A 20926-nucleotide genomic window follows, 5' to 3' on the forward strand; every position below is an offset into this window, starting at 1 on the left:
ATAATGTTTAAATGGAAGTTAATAAAAAGCTATTGGAGTCCCTCAATGCCAAATACAAATTCTCAACAACAAAAAAACACACTTAAAGGATAAGCCTAAGAGATTTTGAGCCAAATACTAATAATTTATCTAATGCTGTGACATGGAATTTCTTTTAAGTAAGAAACTGTGGTGGATTGGATGGATCGAGTGGCCTCCTTTCCTGTTGTAATGACTCTAAAAGCTCACAGCACCCCCAGCAGAGTTCGAAACAACTGAGAGAGAAGATGGCAAAGATCTTAAACCAGCAGCTGGGAGATATGAGGTTTCTTTTCCGAAAGAAAAACCTGCAGAAGCAAAGGAAGTTTGAGGGTGCAACAAATTCCTCAGGCTGGAGGTTTTGGGAAAAGATTGAATTGGAACAGCCAATGGTACAGTGAGTGTTAGATTTATATGAGTGGAGGAAGAAAGAACAAAGAGGATTTAGAGATTACAAGGATTTACAGAGAAAAACTAAGAGCAGTACTAACTACAGTTTGTTGGTAGTGAATATGTCATTGATAATAAAAGACATGTTTCCTTTCATTATCTGTGAAAGTGGAGAAAATATGAAGGAACTGGTTCTAAACTGTTCTGAACAAGGAAGTAGTTCTACAGCCCTCATTTTCATTCAAGTTCATTCATTCCAAACACAAGAAAGCACATTCATATTAAACAAGAATATCTTTAATCAACATTGTGGTAAGAAATCTTGACAACAATTTTCATGCAAAAGAAAGCATACAGGCCTGCTAACATGCTGCTCCAAAACATTGTAGCGTTGTTGAAAAAGCAGGGGAAAGCTCAATCTAAACCAGCAAACATTCTCAGGCCACGCACTGTGACAGTTGGATACAGAGTAAAGGTTCCTCTGCACTGCCATGATCCTTTAAGCAAGGTGAGTAATGTGACTTTTCCTTTTCCTTTCCCAACCATCCTGTTAGTTCCCTCAGCAAAGCTGACTGTTCTTGTTTGACAGCAGTTTCGTAATGAGGGTCATTTCACTTATCACAACCCTGATCTAAATTCGATTTGACTCCAGAAGTGGCACCATTGTCTTCTAACCCAATGCATGTCTAATTAACATTGGCTTAATTTCAAGCAATGCAGGTAGTTAGTCTTAACATGTATACGGTATAGCCTGCTTTTGTGGTACTGTGACGTTACAGCTGAAAATTGTTCTTCAACACACTGATAGCTATGGTTGTCAGCTCTTGTTCAGCTGGTAGTTTCGAACCACAGAGTCAGGTAATTGTGAGTTCAAATCCCAGTCCTGAGGCCTGAGCACAACATCCAGACACTCAGGTGCAGTGCTGCTGGGCTACTGCACTGCCAGAGTGCCATCTCAGAGCTGACCCTTTAAGCTGAGGCCCAATGTATCCTCTTGGGTCTTAGTTTGAGATCTAAATATGGGTGTTCAAGTCCCACACAAGATGGCGTGTTAAGAACAAAACAGATGTGTTTTTCTCTCTCCCTTCCCCTCATCTGCTGAACAACCCCTAGCTTTTGTCACTCTGGCTTGGAGCTAAGTTGTATTGACATGTCAGATGAGGTTGGGATCTCTGAATGGGAAGATGGTACCCTCCACTGAAAGGGCTACTTGTCTGTCTCAGTAAGAGAACAACATCTTAATGCTGGACCAGACTTTGGCACCAAGGCCTCTCAGGCGGCATCTGAAACAGTCAGAGTGTTAGAATCAATCTGACCTATCTCTCCAAACCGTGAGAAACCCCTTGTAATAAATACCTGGTCCCGGGACCTTTGAGATTAGCCAGGGCCTCTGACTGGGAGTCTGACAACTTTCTGTGGAGGTTCTCATTGTTTGCATTAAAGACAATATGGACAGCACTCTTGTACAGACATAGCTCTTAAATGAATAATTGGACCTATTGGGTGAACAGTACTAGTTTATCGAGAGCTCCTCTGGTTGTTTGTGGTTACTGTATAAGGTGATGATTCTGAAAGCATTAATACTGATTCTCCGCCCAGCAGCTGTGTCACATTATTGGATTGAGTCAAGTTCAGAATAGGTCAAAAATGAACTCTTTCAAAACCATTACCTTATACGGCAGAGTGCTCTTCATTGCACGGGGCAGTTCTTTCTCTGCTGTTATTCTACCTGAAGTACAATGTTACATTTAGGAATGCGGCCGCTCAGCCCTCACCTGTTCCCTCCCGATATGGGAGCCAGTCCAAAGCTGATATCTTCATGTGGTGATTCACACAGTCAGTGTAACTGCTGCGGGAGGGAGGCTGGAATCTAACCTAACATAACAACACAAGTCACTCCACCACTCAAGCCCCACAGACAACAGCCGTGACTCCCTCAGGAAGGAGACAAAACCCAAAGTTACTACACCCCCCTCCCCCACCCAACGCCCCCACGCTCGTATAAAAGCATTAGAAAAACAGGAAATCAGAAGAGACCCTTCAGCCTATCAAGCTGTTTCCTCCAAAGAACATATGCAATCTAACCTACTGTGGACAGCAGCCACTTTATTTAGATCTGGAGGGGGCAAAGCAGAAAAGTTTTCTTCCCAACCCTTTCCATCCACAACATACGCACATAGACATAATCGTATAAAACTCAAGGAGGTCTACCCATCTTTATTGTTCCCTCATGGCAACTCCAGTTCAACACAGAACATTTCCATGGCCTTAGCAGCAAAGAAACCATCATGTTCCCTTCAAGATCACTGGCATCCACATGTACCCCTCTGCCAACCCTTCACGATTAATAAACCCCGGCACCATAATCCTTAAAATAACATCAACCAGTAAGGACCAGTGTCACCTGTGTCCCAACAAAATAATTTTAGTTTTAAATTGTTTTTCAAAGAAATTCGGTCTTAATTCCAAGTTAATCTTTTGTTCCTCATTGTTAAGTTTCAATCTGAGGAACAATGGTCTGTCCAATCATTCAAGCTCTGTTAAACGTCTGTTCACTATTTTCCTATGGACATTGTTTTTGCAAAAGTGTTCACCTTTTGACTATGTTCTGTTCTTAGCAACATCTCAACAGATTAAAGAATGTCCTGAAGTCAGGTGCAACAGTAAAACACCTGAGAAATACGACATGGGCCTCAGGAATGGTAATGATCAAGTGAGCCTAGGCCTACCGCAGAGGGCATCTGTGGCCAAAGAGAGAAAGAACAGGCTGAAAGTGCAAAGTTCTTTGGCCTGTCTACCCTTCCTCTTAGAAGGTGCAAATCCAGTCTGAACAGATCACGGGATGTGCTTGTTCATTTTCACAATGAGGTTTAGGATTTCACCACATTGTCAGCGTACAGGCCCACGTTCCTCGTGATATGATCGGGTGTGATGGCCTTGCAATCCGTGGGGCCACCGTAAGGGTGTTCAAACAGGGATAACTGTGTCCTCTTTCCATGCACTGTTATGAGGCAGCTACTGTAATCGAGCAGCGGCGATGATGGTTGCCTGGCAACGGGCAAGCTCAGCGTCACTCTTGCGGTGGGATCATTCTGACCACCGTCCTTCCGGTGAGTCACACAAGGTGAACACATTGGTCCTCGGTCAGCCCCAGTGACAGGGGAAGCATTCTCAACACAGCTGCATTTCTGCTGGGCTTTCAACGCCTGTGAGCCTCCATTGGGTACGGCACTGTCTTTCCCACGGCCTTTCCTGGCGTTGCCGAACAAGAGGGTGAATGGGTTGAAGGTACTAGTGACTAACTTGCTCTGAAAGCCCAGAAGCTTTGGGACAGGGCCTGTCTCCGCTGGCTGTGCAGTCTGATAGCATCCAATGTGTGAGTCTGAAGAGTAGACAGACTTCACGTCCAGGGAGAAAGAGCGCTTCAAGCAGCTGGTGTGTGATATTTGCTCCGGTGAGAGGCGGAGGTCGGAGAACCCCTGCTGTAAGGCTGCCATCTCTGGATCTCTGCGATTGCTGCTCACATCACTGTCAGTTCCTTTACCTGAAAGATCCTTGTGCTGTGCTGGAATGTTCAAGGTGGGAAAATGACGGGCAGGTATCTCTGCATCTTCCTCGGGGTCTTCACAAGTATCTGGCTGGTTGGCTTCTTCTTGCGTTGGGCTGTTCTGAGGATGAAGGATGTTTTGTCCCATATGGGCCGAAGCCTGGATCTGTAGGATGGTCTTTTCGTACTCCACTAACTGGCCCAGGAAGTTGAAGTTCGGCGAAATTGAGGGTCTTCTGTCTTTCACAAACCTGATCATGGCAAATAATAATTATTCTTCACAAGATAATTACAAGCAAAAATGATTTTAAAAGTCACAGAAGCAGACAACAGCCCTCTCATCCTTTTAGAGGAGATAGTGATGTCATCGTTCTATCACTAAACTAGTATTTCAGGGGTTGATACTGTGGGAGCAGGATTCACATCCCACCACTGTAGCCAGTAAATGAAAAAACTGAAAATATGAAGCTAATCTCAGTAATGACCAGGACAAATATCTTTGATTGTTGTTATATGCTGACCTAGTTCACTGATGTGCCATGTCATCCTTAACTTGGTCGAGTTTCACTTGTAACTCCAGGCCCACAGCAATGTGGTTGACTCTTAACTGCCCTCTGAAATGCCCCAACGAGCCACTCAGTTCTGGGGCAGTTAATGATTAGGCAACAAATGCTGGCTTTGATGGTGTTGTTGTGTATTTGATGCCCACATTTTAGGCAAGATAAAGAAGTCCCTTTCACCCAAATGATCTGGTGAGTGAGTGTTGGCAGGCATAACCAGGGACCCTGCTGTTTGGTGCAGCATGGAATCACAGAATCCCCTCAATGCAGAAAGAAGCCATTCAGCCATTCATTGAGGCTGCACTGACCCTTTGAAGAGCATCTGAACCAAATCCCTACTCTATCCCCATAACCTTGCAATTCTCATGGCTAATCCACCTAGCCTACATACAGCTGGACACCACAGACAATTTTGCATGGCCAGCCCACCTAATCTGCACATCTTTGGACTGTGGGCGGAAGCCCACACAGAGATAGGGAGGACTCCACACAGACAGTCATCCAAGGGTGGAATTGAACCCAGGACCCTGGCACTGTGACGCAGCAGTGCTAACCACTGAGCCACAGCCGTCTGGGCTTGGGACAAGGGCAGGAGTCAGCTTGGCTGTGATAAGCTTCACTATAGCAGCCAAGGTCATTTACAGACATAGCTGAGGAAGTGGCAATAACACATGGTCACACTGCGACACACTTTGGCATTTGAGAAAAGAATGCTGAATGTTCGGGGAGGCGGGAAGAAGACAAAGGTGGGAGGGATGCCATTCAGCCCACAAGCCCTCCACTAGGAACAATAGAAACAGGGCAAGGCCATTCAGCTTCTTGTGCTGTTCAATCATTCAATGACATCATGATTGATCAGCACTTCCAATCCCATTCCAACATCTTTAACTGTTGGTGCCCTGACTGAACAAAAACAAATCACAAGCCATTGTACTCAGTTATAAATGTTTCAATTAACCTACTGTCCATCGACTGAGAGAAATAATTCAGGCTTCTGCAATTCAATTGTGAAAAAGTGCTTCCCTCATGATTATCCTTTTTTCTCTCTTCTTCTTGTTTTTCCATGTCAACATTCCATCCATAATTTCTCCTCACTATGTCTGTTGCCCCCTCTGTCTCTGTTTTCTTTGTTTTTATCCTGTCGCGCTATCTGTGTCCACACCTCTCTCTCTCTTCTTGCACCTTTCTCCTTCTCCACCTCCTGGTCTTATTTGTCTCCCTCTCCCTTGATCACTTTCTCCACATCTCTCACCTCTGAAATACTTGAAGATAATTGGTGAAGCGCATACATGTCCCACTTACTCCCACTAGAAGTGGCATATATTCAAATTCAAGGACCCATTCTCTGCAAAACAAAAGGAATATGTTCAAACCGTTTTTGAACTACATGGGAGTTTGTGGGGGCTAACGGTTTCCTATCACTCCTCCATGGTAGTCTCTTGGCCAATCAAAGCCAGCTTGCCAATGAATCAGTGTTCTTTTCACATGGAGATTAAGTTATTTTAATTGCTTGAAATTTGGCATTCTTGCATTTGTCCTGATGAGTGTAAGATAAAAAGCTCCAGCAATATATCCCTTTTTTTCAGAGATATTCAAGTTCTAGCAACTATTTACATATGATCTTAGTGTTGCATTACAGCTTACTTTCAATGAATGATTCAAATTTCTGATCTGATGCAGATCGAACTAGCTTCACTCTGTCAACACTGTCATAAAGCCTTGTCCTTCTCTCTTAGAATCTGCATCTACATTTTGCTGCTTCTGTTTCTCAAATCCTCTGGAAGTTGCTCTGTTCATACCTGTATGCATCGTCCAAAGAGAAATCCATTGTCCTCATGACGTAAGCAATAGCGATTGCTGCAGACCGCGAGATCCCAGCCAAGCAGTGCACTAAAACCCGAGACTTCATTGACCGCACTGTGTCTGTGTGAAACAGTTAGTGTCAAGAATGTCATTAAGAAAGGAAGAACCAACTTGCGTTTATTTAACCACTTTTAAATCGTTAAGGTGTTCCAGAGCACTTTACAGCCAACAAAATACTTCTGCATGAAGTCACGGTTATACCCTTGGAAATCCCACGGCTAGTCTATGCCTAGCGAGCACCCACAAACGGTTATAAGATAAATGGCAGCTGCAAGTTGAGAGAGAGAGATGTTCAACGCACATCCTACTCATCTTCAAAAAATGCCGTGGGATCTTTCCAATGCTTCAGGTCCCCAAGTGGATATAAGATCTTTCGCTGGAAAGACGTTTGTCATTCCTCCCTTAATCTTATTAGTTAAAATGCTTCCTGAGCCATACACTCAGGTGTTTCCTGGTCTGATCTCTATGGGGGCAGCGACAAATCTGCAAGAATTGACCATGCAGCTGTTTGGCATGGATGGGATAATGTTTCTGCTAGCACACAGCTCTGATATGTGGTTGTCAGTCATTATTCCGGGTCAGATATGAAGAACTTCCAACTGGATGAAGCATAGGTTGACAACTGGGTATGTAAGGAGATAACACAGTGGAGAGCTGGAGGAACTCAGCAGGCCAGACAGCATCAGAGGAGCAGGAAAGCTGACGTTTTGGGTCAGGACCTTTCTTCAGAAAAGGTGAAGGAGTCCACTGTTTGAGATACTTTGTTGGGGGATTGAAGGGGGTGTGCAAAATAAGGACAACAACTTTTATCATATTGCACCTTTATTGGAGTAAAACATCCCGAAGGGCTTCACAAGGCTGTTATCAGAAAAGAATTGACATGAGACCCATAAAGAAATATTATTATAAGAAATAGGACTGGTGACCAAAAGCTTGACCAAATAGATATTTTAAAGGAAGTCTTAAATCAGGAGAATTACGGAAGGGATTCCAGAATTCAGGATTTGGGAATTAAAAGCATGACTACTTATGGTGGAGTAGTGGAAATCGCACTGCACATGAAGCCAGAATTGGAGGAGCTCAGAATTCTTAGAGAGTTGCAGAGCTGGAGTGTGTTACAGAGATAGCAAAGCCAAAGAGGAATTTGAACTTAATGAGAAGGACTTTAAGTCTGAGCTAGTGACAGACCAGAACCCAATGTAAGTCAGTAAACACAGGCAGAATCCTCTCCCCATCCCCCTTTTCTGACGAAGGGTCTAGGCCCGAAACGTCAGCTTTTGTGCTCCTAAGATGCTGCTTGGCCTGCTGTGTTCATCCAGACCCACACTTTGTTACCACGATGGGTAAACTGTTTGGTGTGAGTTAAGCTAGAAAACTGTAAAGTGAGAGTAGAAAGATTTAAAAAAGACACAAGGGGCATTTTTTTAAAAACAGTGTGTGGTTTGTGTGGAATGAACTTCCTAAGGAAGTGGTGAATGTGGAGACAATTACAACACTTAAAAGACATTTGGATAGGTACTAAATAGGAAATATTTGGAGGAATACGGGCCAGGAGCAGGCAGGGGGAAGTGGTTTAGTTTGGGATTATGGTCAGCATAGACTGTTTGGACTTAAAGGTCTGTTTCTGTGCTGTGCGACTCTATGATATTCACTGGCACCAGGGTGAATTGCTGAATGTATCTACATGTCCCACCCCCTGCCCCATCCCTCCATGTGCTAGTCCGCATTTCGCTGTTCAACTTCATACCTATGAATTCCACAGATTTGTTCAGCCAAGGTAAGAGACTCTCACAGTAGCTGTCATTGACTGGGATCCGCAGGAAATGGCTGTCGGGGATAAACATGGGCTTTGGGCAGTTACTGCTCACATTCAAAATGTGTGTTATTCCATTCTGAGTCATCACCTCCTGCAAAAGAAAGTTGCACAGCAGTTAAAATCTATCTGCATTCCTGCACCACCTTCTTCCTCCTTTTGTGCCATCATCACGTTGAAATGAAGATTGATCTCCTGCTCAACGCCATTCTTTTCTGGGATTCCAAACAGCGAAGGACACCAGCTCTCTCAACTTTGCCTTCCTCCCCTAACTTAGTCTTTAAACAACCCAAGCCTTACCTCCTCGTTTTCATGAAAATTATCAGAGACTAAGGAATAAGAAGCAGTCAGTCCTCATTTCATCCAATACGTGACTTCATCCAATGATTCCCAGTGAAGCAATTTAAACCAGGATGAGAGACACTTTCCATCAACTACTTTTGTGACGTACTGAGTAACGCATAGTAGATACAACATGAATTATTTAATCAGCTATGTACTCACATCTGGCTTTATAACTTTCAGTCCCATTGCTCGGCAGATAATCACATCTCCTTTAAAATTCAGTAACTCCAAAGAAAATCCTGTTGCTATGTCACTGACCCTATCAGGACACTGAATGAAGCTTGCACGTCATCCAGTCTCACTATCACAGCTGAAGCTGCCTCTGCAGTCTCCTGCACAGTCCACTCCAGTCTTCTGTGGCTTTTAAACTCTGCCCCAAACCCATCACCTTCTACAGTCCCTGCACAATCAAACTTAATACATGCTCTCATGCTGCAGCTTAAACTTCTCAGTGAAATTTCTCAACAACAGCTCCTCTCATCCTCAAAAGTGATTGAACAAAAATCCCAAGATCTCCGTTATCCAGCTTCAATCCCATTCCTAATTGGTGATTTCCATTCGATGTCCCACAGCAAACGACTGGCAGAATTCCTAGAGAAATGGTACGAGTGCCAATCTTTGCCATTTCTCCAAGAATTCCACCAATCCTCTGCTGAAGTTCTGGGAGAATCCCATGGAGTTTCTTTGAAGCTGGGGGTAAGATTGATCCTGGCCCCTGGTTTCAATCGAGACTGGTTGTTATAGGCCTGTATCCTCTGGCCTGTGCCTTACTCACCTTATTCAAAACATCATTCTGGGAGCCTAAGTAGAAATATGGGAGGATCTGAGTGGGTCCCATTTCACATGTGGAGAGACACGGCTGTGAGAAGCTGCTGGGCAAGGAATTGCTTGACTTCCCTTCACACAAGCTGGGAAAACAAGAGGAAAACTCCAGAAAGCCTCCTGTAAAGAAGAGAAGGGAACAGCATGAGAGGGAACCAGACAAAAAGGATAAGAATATTTCACACTCTTAGAGCTCTTCAACAGTCCTTTCCCTATTAAAGCCAATACACTTGCTTCACCAAACCGCAACCAATAACGAAGGCTCTTTCCTAGTCATAATACTAAAATTACCATCTCAAGTTTGTCACCAAAGATACTGGTTCTTTTCTGGGGTACAGTTCAATGAGTAGCCTCTGGTCTAGCTGCTTTCCTCTTGATTTGAGGGACCAAATGGTCTACTTCTGCTCCTAAATCATGTGTTCAATACCAATGGCCATCCACACTTTAACTCTTTCATGGGATGTGGGTAGCAGGGGCAAGGCCAGCATTTGTTGTCTGTCCCTAAGTTGACCTTGAATCAAACAGCTTGCTCAGGCCAACTCAGAGGCAGGAGAAAATCAATCATGTTGCAGTGGGTCTGGAGACACATGTAAGCCAGATCAGGCATGGACAGCAGATAACCTTCCCTAAAACACTTCAGTGAATCAGACGGGAATCGATAGGTGGCCATCAGACTAACTTTATATTCCAGATTTATTAACTGAATTTAAATTCCACTCACAGCTGCAGTGGCGTTTGAACCCATGGCCCCTAGACTATTAGTCTTGGCCTTTGGAATCATCCCAATAAATTGCAATTACCATTCCCTTATTTGTTTCTGAAAGTATTGGGTGCCATGCTGTCTGGCCACATCTGCTTCAGGCTGGTCACTCTTTTTTAAGCCTGGTTACCAAGTGATCAGAGGCTGTTCCACTAGGGCAGGCATCACAGCCAGTGCAGTCTTCAGTTGGTGTCCAAAGGCATGCAATGTCTAACACGGGATAAAGGTCAGCAGTGAGCACCCTGGTTGATTTGTTCCATTCTTACTCAAAATCACTGAAGCGAATGGAGAATGTTATTATACAAGGAAGGTCGACATTTTATCATATTGAGGTGGTTGTTAAGTAGTGCCTGTTAACTTTGACACCTTCACGCTACTTGATGAAAGGGGATTCAGCCATTGTCTCATCTCTTAATCAACACTCAGTGAAACCTGCATCAGGCAGTGGAATTCTCCGAGCTAAAACAGTTTGCCTATCTTTACTCTCTGGACTTACACTGGGAGGATATAGCCAAGGTATTTGCACTTAGCTGCCTGCTTTTGCTCGCAGCCCAGTAACATTCATCAGGAGAGGATGGGACAACAATAGAAGGGGTAGGTGAAAATGAATATAAAACCCAGCCTGGATCATTTTCTTTTTCATTCCTTCACAAAAGGTGGCCATCACTGGCAAGCTCAGCATTTATTGTCCATCCCTTATTGCCCTTGAGAAGGTAGTGGTGAACCACTATAAGAACGCTGGCTCAGTGGTTAGCACTGCTGCCTCACATCGACTGGGAGGGATCAATTCCAGCCACAGGTGACTTGCTTGTACGGAGTTTGCACATTCTCCCCATGTCTGCATGGGTTTCCTCCCACAAGCCAAAGATGTGCAGGTTAGGGTGGACTGGCCATGCTAAATTACCCCATGGTGTCCAGGGATGTGCAGGCTAGGTGGATCGTCCGTGCTAAATTACTCCATGGTGTTCAGGGATGTGCAGGTTAGGTGGATTAGCTGTGGGAAATGCGGGGTGATAGCACAGGGGAGTGGGTCTGGGTGGGATGCTCTTTGGAGGGTTGGTATGGGCTCAAATGGCCTGCTCGGGATTCTTAAAAAAATAACTGAGTGGCTTGCTAAGCCAATTCAGGGGCAGCTAAGTATCAACCACATTGCTGTAGATCTGGAGTCCCATGTAGGTCAGATTGGGAAAAGGTGGCAGTTTTCCTCATTTGATGGATATTAGAGAAGATAATGGGTTTTCTGGTGGATTCATGGTTACCACAACTGATGTTGTTCAATTCATTGAACTTACATTTGCCAGCAGTCACGATGTGATTCACTTATACCCCTGGATCTATTACCCCTGGATTACTAGTACGTAGGCATTGCTGTCATGCTACTGGAACCATGTATTGTTAATGACAAAAAGGTACCAACAGTGGGACTTCCCCTTTAAATTATATAGGCTGTACCTTTAAGAAAATATACATTGTTGAATTGTTTCTCCAGTTTTCGCAGGAGGATTGTGATGATGTCGGTGGCTGGAGGACATTTCGCATCTTTTGTTTCTTGGTCATACAGCACCAGCTCCTTTACTTGTAGGTCCTTTATCTGGGGATTCATGAGAGACAATTAATAAGGTCACAATACAGCTCTTCTTCTCTATTAACTTCTCAACTATTTTTGTACTCTTTCATGGGATGTAAGCAACGCTGGCAAAGCTAGTGTTTATTACCCATCTCTAATTACGCTCGAAATGGCCAGGCCACTTCAGAGGTGCAGTGAGGAGTCAACTACATTGTTGTGCCTTTAGGGTCACATGTAGGCCAGAGCAGATTTTCTTCCCTTAAAAACCAGACTTGATCATTAAACAATTGCTGATAATTGTCATGGTCACCATTACTGAGACTGGTGTAACATTGTGCATTTTATTAATTGGCCATGTAAATTCCAACAGCTGCAGTGGTAGGAATTGAACCCTTGTCCCTTACAGCATTAGTCACTGCTTTACCATCCAGTCACAACTTAATCACTGCTCTGGCTCACTCCCATTAAGATTGGTCAGATGTGTTGCTTCACATGACCTCATGCCTCCAACTGCCCCACTCCATACCATCATTAGTCACACTGTTATTAGTTAATTGTCATGGTGCCAACCGTCCCACGGCCAATCAGAAAACAAACAGACTCTAATGCCAAAGTTTCTAAGTCTGAACAGGTAGAGGAAGCTGTGGCATAATCGAGAATTGAGGGATACTGATGTAAGATGTTTGGCAAAAGAAGCTGTGGTGGTGTGAGGAAGAGCAGTTTTTACTCAGCAAGTGGTTGGATCCGGAACATCAGAGAGCGTGATGCAGGCATTCTCAATCACAGCTTTCAAGGGGGTCACTGGATAAGTGGCTTAGGAGAAAACGTTTGCAGGGCTATGGGGAAAAAAAACTGCAATGTAGGATTTCTAAGTTTCTGTTGCTGAGAACAAATCATAGACTCAAAGGGTTGAATGGCCCTCGTGTTTGCAGTAACCCATTCATTGCACGACTGGGTGTTTATTGCTGAAAAAAGAGACATAATGATAAAGATGTAGGAGTTGAAGCAGATCACTAAGCCCACTGAATCTGCTGTGCCATTCAATAAGACCAATGGATGAAACAATTATGCTCAACTCCACTTTCCTGCCTTATCCCCACAACCTGAGATTTCTTTACTGATTGCAAATCTTTCTATCTCCGCCTTGAACATACATAATGATTCAGTTTCGACAGCCCTCAGTGGTAAGGAATACCACACTTTCGCTAAACAGTTGACCCCTTATTCTGAGATTATGCCCTCTGGTCTTAGACTCCCCAGAAATGGGAAGAAACCTTCCTAAATTTATTCTATCGTGTTCCCTTAGAATCTGGCACATTTCAATAAGGTTGACTCTCGTTTTTCTAAATTCCAGTCAGTACATGCTGACCTTTTCTCATGACACCGACTCTCCATATCCAGGACCTCCCACAAGGGAAAACAGCCTTTCCACATCTAACCTTCTTTGTCCCCTAATAATCCTATATGTTTCAATAACATTGCTTCTCATTCTTCTAAACTCTAATGAGTACAGGCCCAACCTACAGGATGTCTCCAAATCAAACAGTTCCTCCATACCAAGAATCAGCTCCCTGAACTGAAATAACTCCACAGAGGCCGGTATCCCATCACCAAGCCACTCTTTATTTACGCATGCATGGTACTTGACACTGGTCTGTTTTCCTCAGAGCCAGCTCTCAGAGTGAACAGAGCCTCTGACATTCTTGTTTTTACCTGTCAGCCAGGGCTCCCTGACTGAACTAGGGTAACAGACCCAATCAGGGAACTAATATTTTGGTTGACCTTGTTATAATCACTACATGAACTTTCTCCAACTGTCTCCAATGCCATTCTATCTTTCCGTAGATTAGGGACCCAAACTGTTCCCAGTATTCCAGCTGTCTGACCTGTATAGTATCAGCAACAGTTCCTGATTTTTATACTCCATTCCCTTGGAGTAAAGGCCAAACTCCATTTGCTTTTCTGATAAACTTGCTGAACTCATAAGTTGGCTTTTTTGTGAATTGTACACAAGAACTCCCAAACTCTTCTGAGCTGTGCCCTTGAAGCTTTTTATCTTGCATCTCATCAAGACAGAATCACCAGAATGCCAAATCTCAAAGATAGCAACAATTTGTCCTGCAAGAGGAAAAGTGTGCTGACTGATTGGCAAGTCAATGTGGTGAAAATATATAAGTTATACACAAGGACCTGTCCTCTGCAAACCGAAGGAACATGTTCAAACATTGCTCCTTATTTGAATGAAACAAGAGTGTGGGGTTCGGTGGTTCTTTGCTACCTTATCCATAGCTAAGCTTAGACCAATCAGAAGTCAACCGATCAGTACCCTTTTCTCATGTAATATAAATTGTTGTTCCCTTTGAGATTTGGTATTCTTGCAATCTTGTCCTGGTGAGTGCAAGGTGAAAAGCTTCAACCGCATATCTTGTTTTTCTCGGCAATACTCAAGTTAGGATGTTTTATGTCTGTCACTCCCATGTCCAATAAGTTATTGTAACTGGTAAATAAAAATGCTCAGAGTGAGGGTAAATGTTTCTTTAATGTTGCCGAAAGCAGTGAATCTTCAATGTCAGTTCATTCTGGAGGATTGGTAGTCCTAACTATTAAAAGTTTAATGATTTCAAACATCTTGTTCCATGCAAAAAACAATCTCATCAGGGATTGGGGAGTGGGGGAGGTGGGGGTAGAGAAAAAGAGAGAATAAGAGTGAACAAAGTAGCCAGAACAAACCATCACTGTTGGGCTTGGCTGCAGCAGTTCAGCAAGTGACTCTCTCTCAGGCGTGACCTTTGTGGCACAGATGTTGACGGCATTTAGCACGTGCAGGTTGTGGTAGTCAGCATTAGGACGACAGTCAATGACCAACATCTTCTCCTTCTGGCCTTGCAACATGGCAGCCAGCTGATTGGCCCTGATGGTCTTCATTGGCTTCTTGTCTCCTGCCATTTGATTCTGGAGATGAAATTTTTTTTAATAAAAATCACACTTTTTATTCATCATTTAAATTCACACATCCATCACCTTGAATTGTTTTTCTTCTTTTGTTGCATATGGACATTGCTGAAAAGCCAGCATTTATTTGTCCACCCCAATTACCCTTGAGCTGCGTGCCTTGCTATGCCAGTTCAGGGGGCAGTTATTAGTCAAACAAATCAAAGAAAAACATTGCAGATGCTGGAAATAAGAAATAAAAATAGAGAGTGCTGAAGACACTCAGCAGGTCTGGCAGCATCTGTAGAGACAAATACTGAGATACAGGCTACTAGACTAGGTGGGATTGAGGTTCACAAGGAAGAGGTATTAGAAATCCTTCAGAGGGTGAAGATAGATAAGTCCCCTGGGCCGGATGGGATTTATCCTAGGATCCTCTGGGAAGCCAGGGAGGAGATTGCTGAGCCTTTGGCATTGATCTTTAACTTGTCATTGTCTATACGAATAGTGCCAGATGACTGGAGAATAGCAAATGTGGTTCCCCTGTTCAAGAAGGGGAGTAGAGACAACCCTGGTAATTATAGACCAGTGAGCCTTACCTCAGTTGTTGGTAAAGTGTTGGAAAAGGTTATAAAAGGTTATAAGGGATAGGATTTATAATCATCTAGAAAAGAATAAATTGATTAGGAATAGTCAGCACGGTTTTGTGAAGGGAAGGTCGTGCCTCACAAACCTTATTGAGCTATTTCAGAAGGTGACCAAACAGGTAGATGAGAGTAAACCGGTTGATGTGGTGTATATGGATTTCAGCCAGGCATTCGATAAGGTTCCCCACAATAGGCTATTGTACAAAATGCGGAGGAATGGGATTGTGGGAGATATAGCAGTTTGGATCGGAAATTGGCTTGCTGAAAGAAGACAGAGGGTGGTAGTTGATGGGAAATGTTCATCCTGGAGACCAGTTACTAGTGGTGTACCGTAAGGGTCGGTGTTGGGTCCACTGCTGTTTGTCATTTTTATAAATGACCTGGATGAGTTTGTAGAAGGTTGGGTTAGTAAATTTGCAGACGACACTAAGGTCGGTGGAGTTGTGTATAGTGACAAAGGATGCTGTAGGTTGCAGAGAGACATAGATAAGCTGCAGAGCTGGGCTGAGAGGTCGCAAATGGAGTTTAATGCAGACAGGTGTGAGGTGATGCACTTTGGTAGGAGTAACCAGAAGGCAAAGTACAGGGCTAATGGTAAGATTCTTAGTAGTGTAGATGAGCAGAGAGATCTCGGTGTCCATGTACACAGTTCCTTGAAAGTTGCCACCCAGGTTGACAGGGCTGTTAAGAAGGCATACAGTATTTTAGCTTTTATTAATAGAGGGATCGAGTTCTGGAACCAAGAGGTTATGGTGAAGCTGTACAAAACTCTGGTGCGTCCGCACTTGGAGTATTGTGTACAGTTCTGGTCACCGCATTATAAGAAGGATGTGGAAGCTTTGCAAAGGGTGCAGAGGAGATTTACTAGGATGTTGCCTGGTATGGAGGGAAGGTCTTATGAGGAAAGGCTGAGGGACTTGAAGCTGTTTTCATTAGAAAGAAGAAGGTTGAGAGGTGACTTAATTGAAACATATAAAATAATCAGAGGGTTAGATAGAGTGGATAGGGAGAGCCTTTTTCCTAGGATGGTGACGGCGAGAACGAGGGGGCATAGCTTTAAATTGAGGGGTGAAAGATATAGGACAGGTGTCAGAGGTAGTTTCTTTACTCAGAGAGTAGTAAGGGAATGGAACGCTTTGCCTGCAACGGTAGTAGATTCGCCAACTTTAAGTACATTTAAGTCGTCATTGGATAAACATATGGACGTACATGGAATAGTGTAGGTTAGATGGGCTTGAGATCGGTATGACAGGTCGGCACAACATCGAGGGCCGAAGGGCCTCCACTGTGCTGTAATGTTCTATGTTCTATTGTTGAAAATCCAACGTGACTCCCCTTCGTATCAAACTTGAAATGTTGACACTGTTTCTCTCTCCACAGGTGCTGCCAGACCTGCTGAGTTTCTCCAGCATTTTCTATTTTACTAAGAGAGTGTTGATACTATGCAGCACTTTACACTGCATTTTTGTAACAAGAAACATGTGACAATAAATAAATCAAATCAAGTGTCAACCATATTGCTGTGGGTCTGGAATCACATGTAGGCCAGACCAGGTAAAGATGGTAGACTTCCTTCCCTAAAGGAAATTAGTGAACCAGATGGGATTTTATGACAACCAACAATGTTACATAGTCAACATAAGGCAAGTTTTCAATTTTAAATTTTATTGATTTGAAATGTTACCAATGTACCATTGTGGGTTTACAACCCATATCCATAGATTATTGGTCTGTGGATAACTGGTGCCAGGAACAATATCAATGTACCACAACCTCCCTCAATCCCCCCCAAAGACCTTAACTCATCTTAGGGGGCTCCTGCTGTATTCATCATGTACATGACTAGACCTTAAGCCTTGACAGAGTGACTGTGGGCCATATCATTGAACTGTTCTGCAGTTTTCACTGCAGCATCAGAGTGAACTGCAGTCTGCCCACCAACACTATCCAGTGACTGCTATTGGAAGTTGCACTGACATTTCAATTGCAGCAAAAAAAGGATGTGGTTTGTCTGCTGACTGCACAGTCACGTCTCGTGCCCCCTCTCAGTTTGGGTCCAGGTTCTGGGATAGTAATCATTCTTCTGTATTGTCAATCAAATCTCCTGAGCCCCATAATGCTCTGAGATCTCATAACTCTACTAATTCAGATCTGTTGAGCATCCCCAGTTTTTATAGCTCCAACAATGGGCAACCTAGCCTTCAGTTGCCTTGGTCTCTCAGCTCTGGAATACTCTCCCTAAACTTCCACCCTGCTTTTCAACTTCAGATGCTGCTCTTCCTAAGTCTTTAATCTTCTATCTTAATAACTTCTTATTTTCTGGGTGTCAATATTTGTTCCCCTGAAGCATCTTAGGATGTCTCATTACATTAAAGGTGTTATGCAAATGTAGCTTGATGCTGCCTTGAGGTACAGTTATTGCCCTGAATGAGCTGTAAGTTGCCAGTCAGGTTGCCGTTTTGTTGATGGGGAAACACTCCCAATTGGTGACACTGATTGATAGGGACACTGCTATCTAGGCTACTGTTGACACCAACTATTCTCAGAGACAGACTCCCAACACTGAGCCCCCTTGTGGATCCCTCACGATGGTGACAAAGTACAACAACGCAAATAACTTCCTTACACTATAGTTTAGCTTCACTAGAGAACAGCAAATGCTGGCGAAACTGCAGACCCGAGAAACACAGTTCCCCGTCTTGTCCACACGCAGCAGATAGTGGAAATGTGTTTTTAGACTAAAGTAAGCAAAAAGCTACAACATCCCATCAGAAATGAGCTGAACCTTCCAATAATGGAGACATTCGTATTACCAGTTTCTGCAAGGATGTATTACTGTCCTCTACCTTGTGCTAGCTCTCCTGAACGTACAGTGGGCCGTGATTAATGTGCTTCAGTGGGTTGCATGCTCACTTCTAACGCTGATGTGGTCAGGTCCCATTTTGTAGCGGGCTGACAAAACCTAGTGCAATATTGAGGCACTACTTTTGGGATGAGATTTTAACTATGGCACCCTCCATGTTAAACACCTCACTGACCAATCCCCACCACTACCTACCTGCACTCACCTTCCCCAGCGCCCCCCTCTCTATTAATTTCAGAGCCCCCTTCCCCTCCCCCATTTCTGAAGAACAGTCCCAACCCGAAACATCAGCCTTCCTGCTCCTCTGATGCTGCCTGGCCTGCTGTGTTCCCCCAGCTCTACACCTTGTTATCTCAGACTCCAGCATCAGCAGTTCTTACTATGTCTGTTATAGATCCCCTGACACTATGTTGAGGGAGAGAAGTTTATCCCAGAGTCTTTTTAAACAAACCGTGTAATGTGCAAGGGCCACAATAATCAGTTCAATATCCTTTTCGCTGTATGTCATTCTGCTTGGGATTGCTACGCCTGGGTTGGAAAATGTTATATTCCAGAAACCCTGATCTGTGTATCTCTCTCTCTCTCTGCAAAACAAATCTCCTCAGAGATCACATTCCTCTGCTGCCTAGATCTGTCCAGAATAAACACGTCTTTCGAATAGTTTTTCTTTTATTAATTAAGTCAATTACATAGTCAGAGACTGGCCTAGATTTTATTTTTACATATCATCAGAACATACCAATTAGGAGCAGGGGGCCATTCAGCCCCTGAAGGCCATTCTTTCCCTTTCCCTACACCTTGTTTCCTCTCCAAATGTTTCCTTCCTAAGAGTTCTTTGATTAGTGCTCAATGTGGTCACTTGCCCCATATTTATAAACAGAACATTTTGTATCATTTGTAAGCGTAGGGCATGCCCAAGCATTTTGCAGCCAATGAGAAAAGGAAACTTGACCAGTAATTGCCAATCTCCCACAAACAGATATGTGATAATGAACAGATGGTCGGAACCAGTGATATTGCTTGAAGGCTACATGTCAACAAAGAGCCTGAACAGAACATCACCATCCTCCTGCTCTTCTTCAGATGGCGACCTTTTATGTTCACCTGAGAGGGCACCTCAGTTTAACGTCCCTTCTGAGAGATGCCATCTGCACTAAACCGTAGATTATGCAGCCAAATCAGATCATAATATTCCGCATAAGAAACATTCTAAATCCGCAAGACCCCCCCCCCCCCCCCCCGCCACCTCCACTGTGGCACTAATCCCAAACTCTTGTTTCCCATTCAGCATTTACCTTATCAAGCCTCCTGTGTGATTTTGAAAACTTCTATTAAATTTTCCTCTTGGTCTGGGAATACAGACCTTCGTATGTCGAAGTGGCATCTTAACCATATCCTGCAGTCCCTAATATCATCTGGGTATTCCCTCAATCCTTTGTACTGTAGGGTCATCAGTTCTAACCGGCAGTTTTGGAACAATAGTCCAGCGAATATCTTGCATGGATACGCCATCATCTCATTGCTTTCGTATTCATTCACCTTTCCTTCATTATAAACAAAAAAACAGCATCCACCGCTGTACTGTGTAATTGCTTATTCAATTTAAAGTGGGGAATGTTGAAAGCTGCTCATTGCATCTCATCTGAACTGGAAGGATACACTCTTAAAAACAGACTTTAAAAAAACCTAGTTCTCATGCATCGCTTCAAGGCACCTTAGATGTCGGGGTAAATCATATCAAATCGATTAAATATTTAACACGCGGAACTAACTGCAGAGCTGCTATTCACAACTGTAAATAAAGCTAATGCATTTAAGTTTCCGACTCACGACTGTTTTGAATAAAAAAAACAGACATGATGATAACGTAATGAAGCATATTTTAAAATCAGCCAACATCTTGCAAAAAATTGCTTGCCTGCATCTGACATTAAGAAATTCGCTCGCGATGCAATATCATTGCAATCTCTAATATTATTCCTCAGCTTCATGTCACGATAACAATTCCCTTGGGTTAACCCCATCTATTGTTTCGGATGCATTTGCACACTTATCATCACAATGCAAGAGATTTAATTTTTTTTGTTTGCTTGCAAAGACAAACTTACCAAAAAAAACAAAAATAACCTTTCTCTCGTTGCAATTCTTGTTGACGGCGGCAGCTATTTTGATGTTTATTTCAGTCGACTGCAGGTGAAAAAAGAATCGTTGCACCATGCATGTAGGATGCACACACACACATACATACACACTCTATCTCTCTCTCTGTCTCTCTCTCTCTGTAACTCAGTGAAATAGCTTGAATTCCCCCCTCCCTCTCCACACAATGAGGTAATGCGGTTAAAAATAGTTCAGGTACAGCAAATATGTCATCTCTGACCAATGACAGGCTTTCCCTTGTGTTGTTTTTTTTCTAACTGATGTCAGGGGTTTTTATATGCCGAATGCTCTTTGGGACATGCACAAAGACATAGATTTAAAAGACAATCCATCAGACTGACAATCAGAGAGAGAGAAAAATAATTAAATTAGCACATCCCATGTATTTCCTCTGCACCATTTGTTTAATATCAACCTTTCTGCTGATTGACTGGTGCCCCCTCTATTGTTAAATCGGTTTATTGAATTGTGAAACATTGTTCTTGCCTGTCATTGTCTGGGTTTTTGAATGATCTGCTTAGTATTGTTTAAATCATAGCAACAGACTGAGTCTGGAAACCCTTGGTCCAAAGAACTTTGAGGTAAATGAAGCATTTTTTTTACTAGGTGAGCCTCCGTTGTTCTGTTGGAAATGATGCAG

At 43.4% G+C, this 20926-nt stretch overlaps 1 protein-coding gene across 1 annotated transcript; it reads right to left on the reverse strand.

The window, feature by feature from the left end:
• Positions 1 to 683: 683 nt before the first annotated feature.
• On the reverse strand, positions 684 to 20401 carry LOC125447320 (dual specificity protein phosphatase 8-like). The gene is made up of 7 exons (XM_048521650.1): positions 20235 to 20401; positions 14416 to 14637; positions 11571 to 11709; positions 9312 to 9478; positions 8126 to 8285; positions 6315 to 6438; positions 684 to 4206 (listed from the first exon to the last, which is right to left on the reverse strand). The coding sequence occupies exons 2-7, from the start codon at positions 14629 to 14631 to the stop codon at positions 3279 to 3281; spliced, it is 1734 nt and encodes a 577-aa protein (XP_048377607.1). The 5' UTR covers positions 14632 to 14637; positions 20235 to 20401; the 3' UTR covers positions 684 to 3278.
• Between the last annotated feature and the right edge of the window lie 525 nt (positions 20402 to 20926).

This window comes from Stegostoma tigrinum, chromosome 38 (assembly GCF_030684315.1).
Source record: "Stegostoma tigrinum isolate sSteTig4 chromosome 38, sSteTig4.hap1, whole genome shotgun sequence".
NCBI lineage: Eukaryota > Metazoa > Chordata > Chondrichthyes > Orectolobiformes > Stegostomatidae > Stegostoma > Stegostoma tigrinum.

Bases quoted from the DNA above. Each gene is read 5' to 3' on its own strand.
- LOC125447320 (XM_048521650.1), bottom strand. From the start codon at position 14,631: ATGGCAGGAGACAAGAAGCCAATGAAGACCATCAGGGCCAATCAGCTG. The intron at 11,710-14,415 runs GTTTGTTCTGGC...ATGAATCCCCAG, and splicing joins AGCCAAGCCCAACAGTGATG to ATAAAGGACCTACAAGTAAA. The intron at 8,286-9,311 runs GTGAGTAAGGCA...TTTCTTTTGCAG, and splicing joins AGAATGATGTTTTGAATAAG to GAGGTGATGACTCAGAATGG.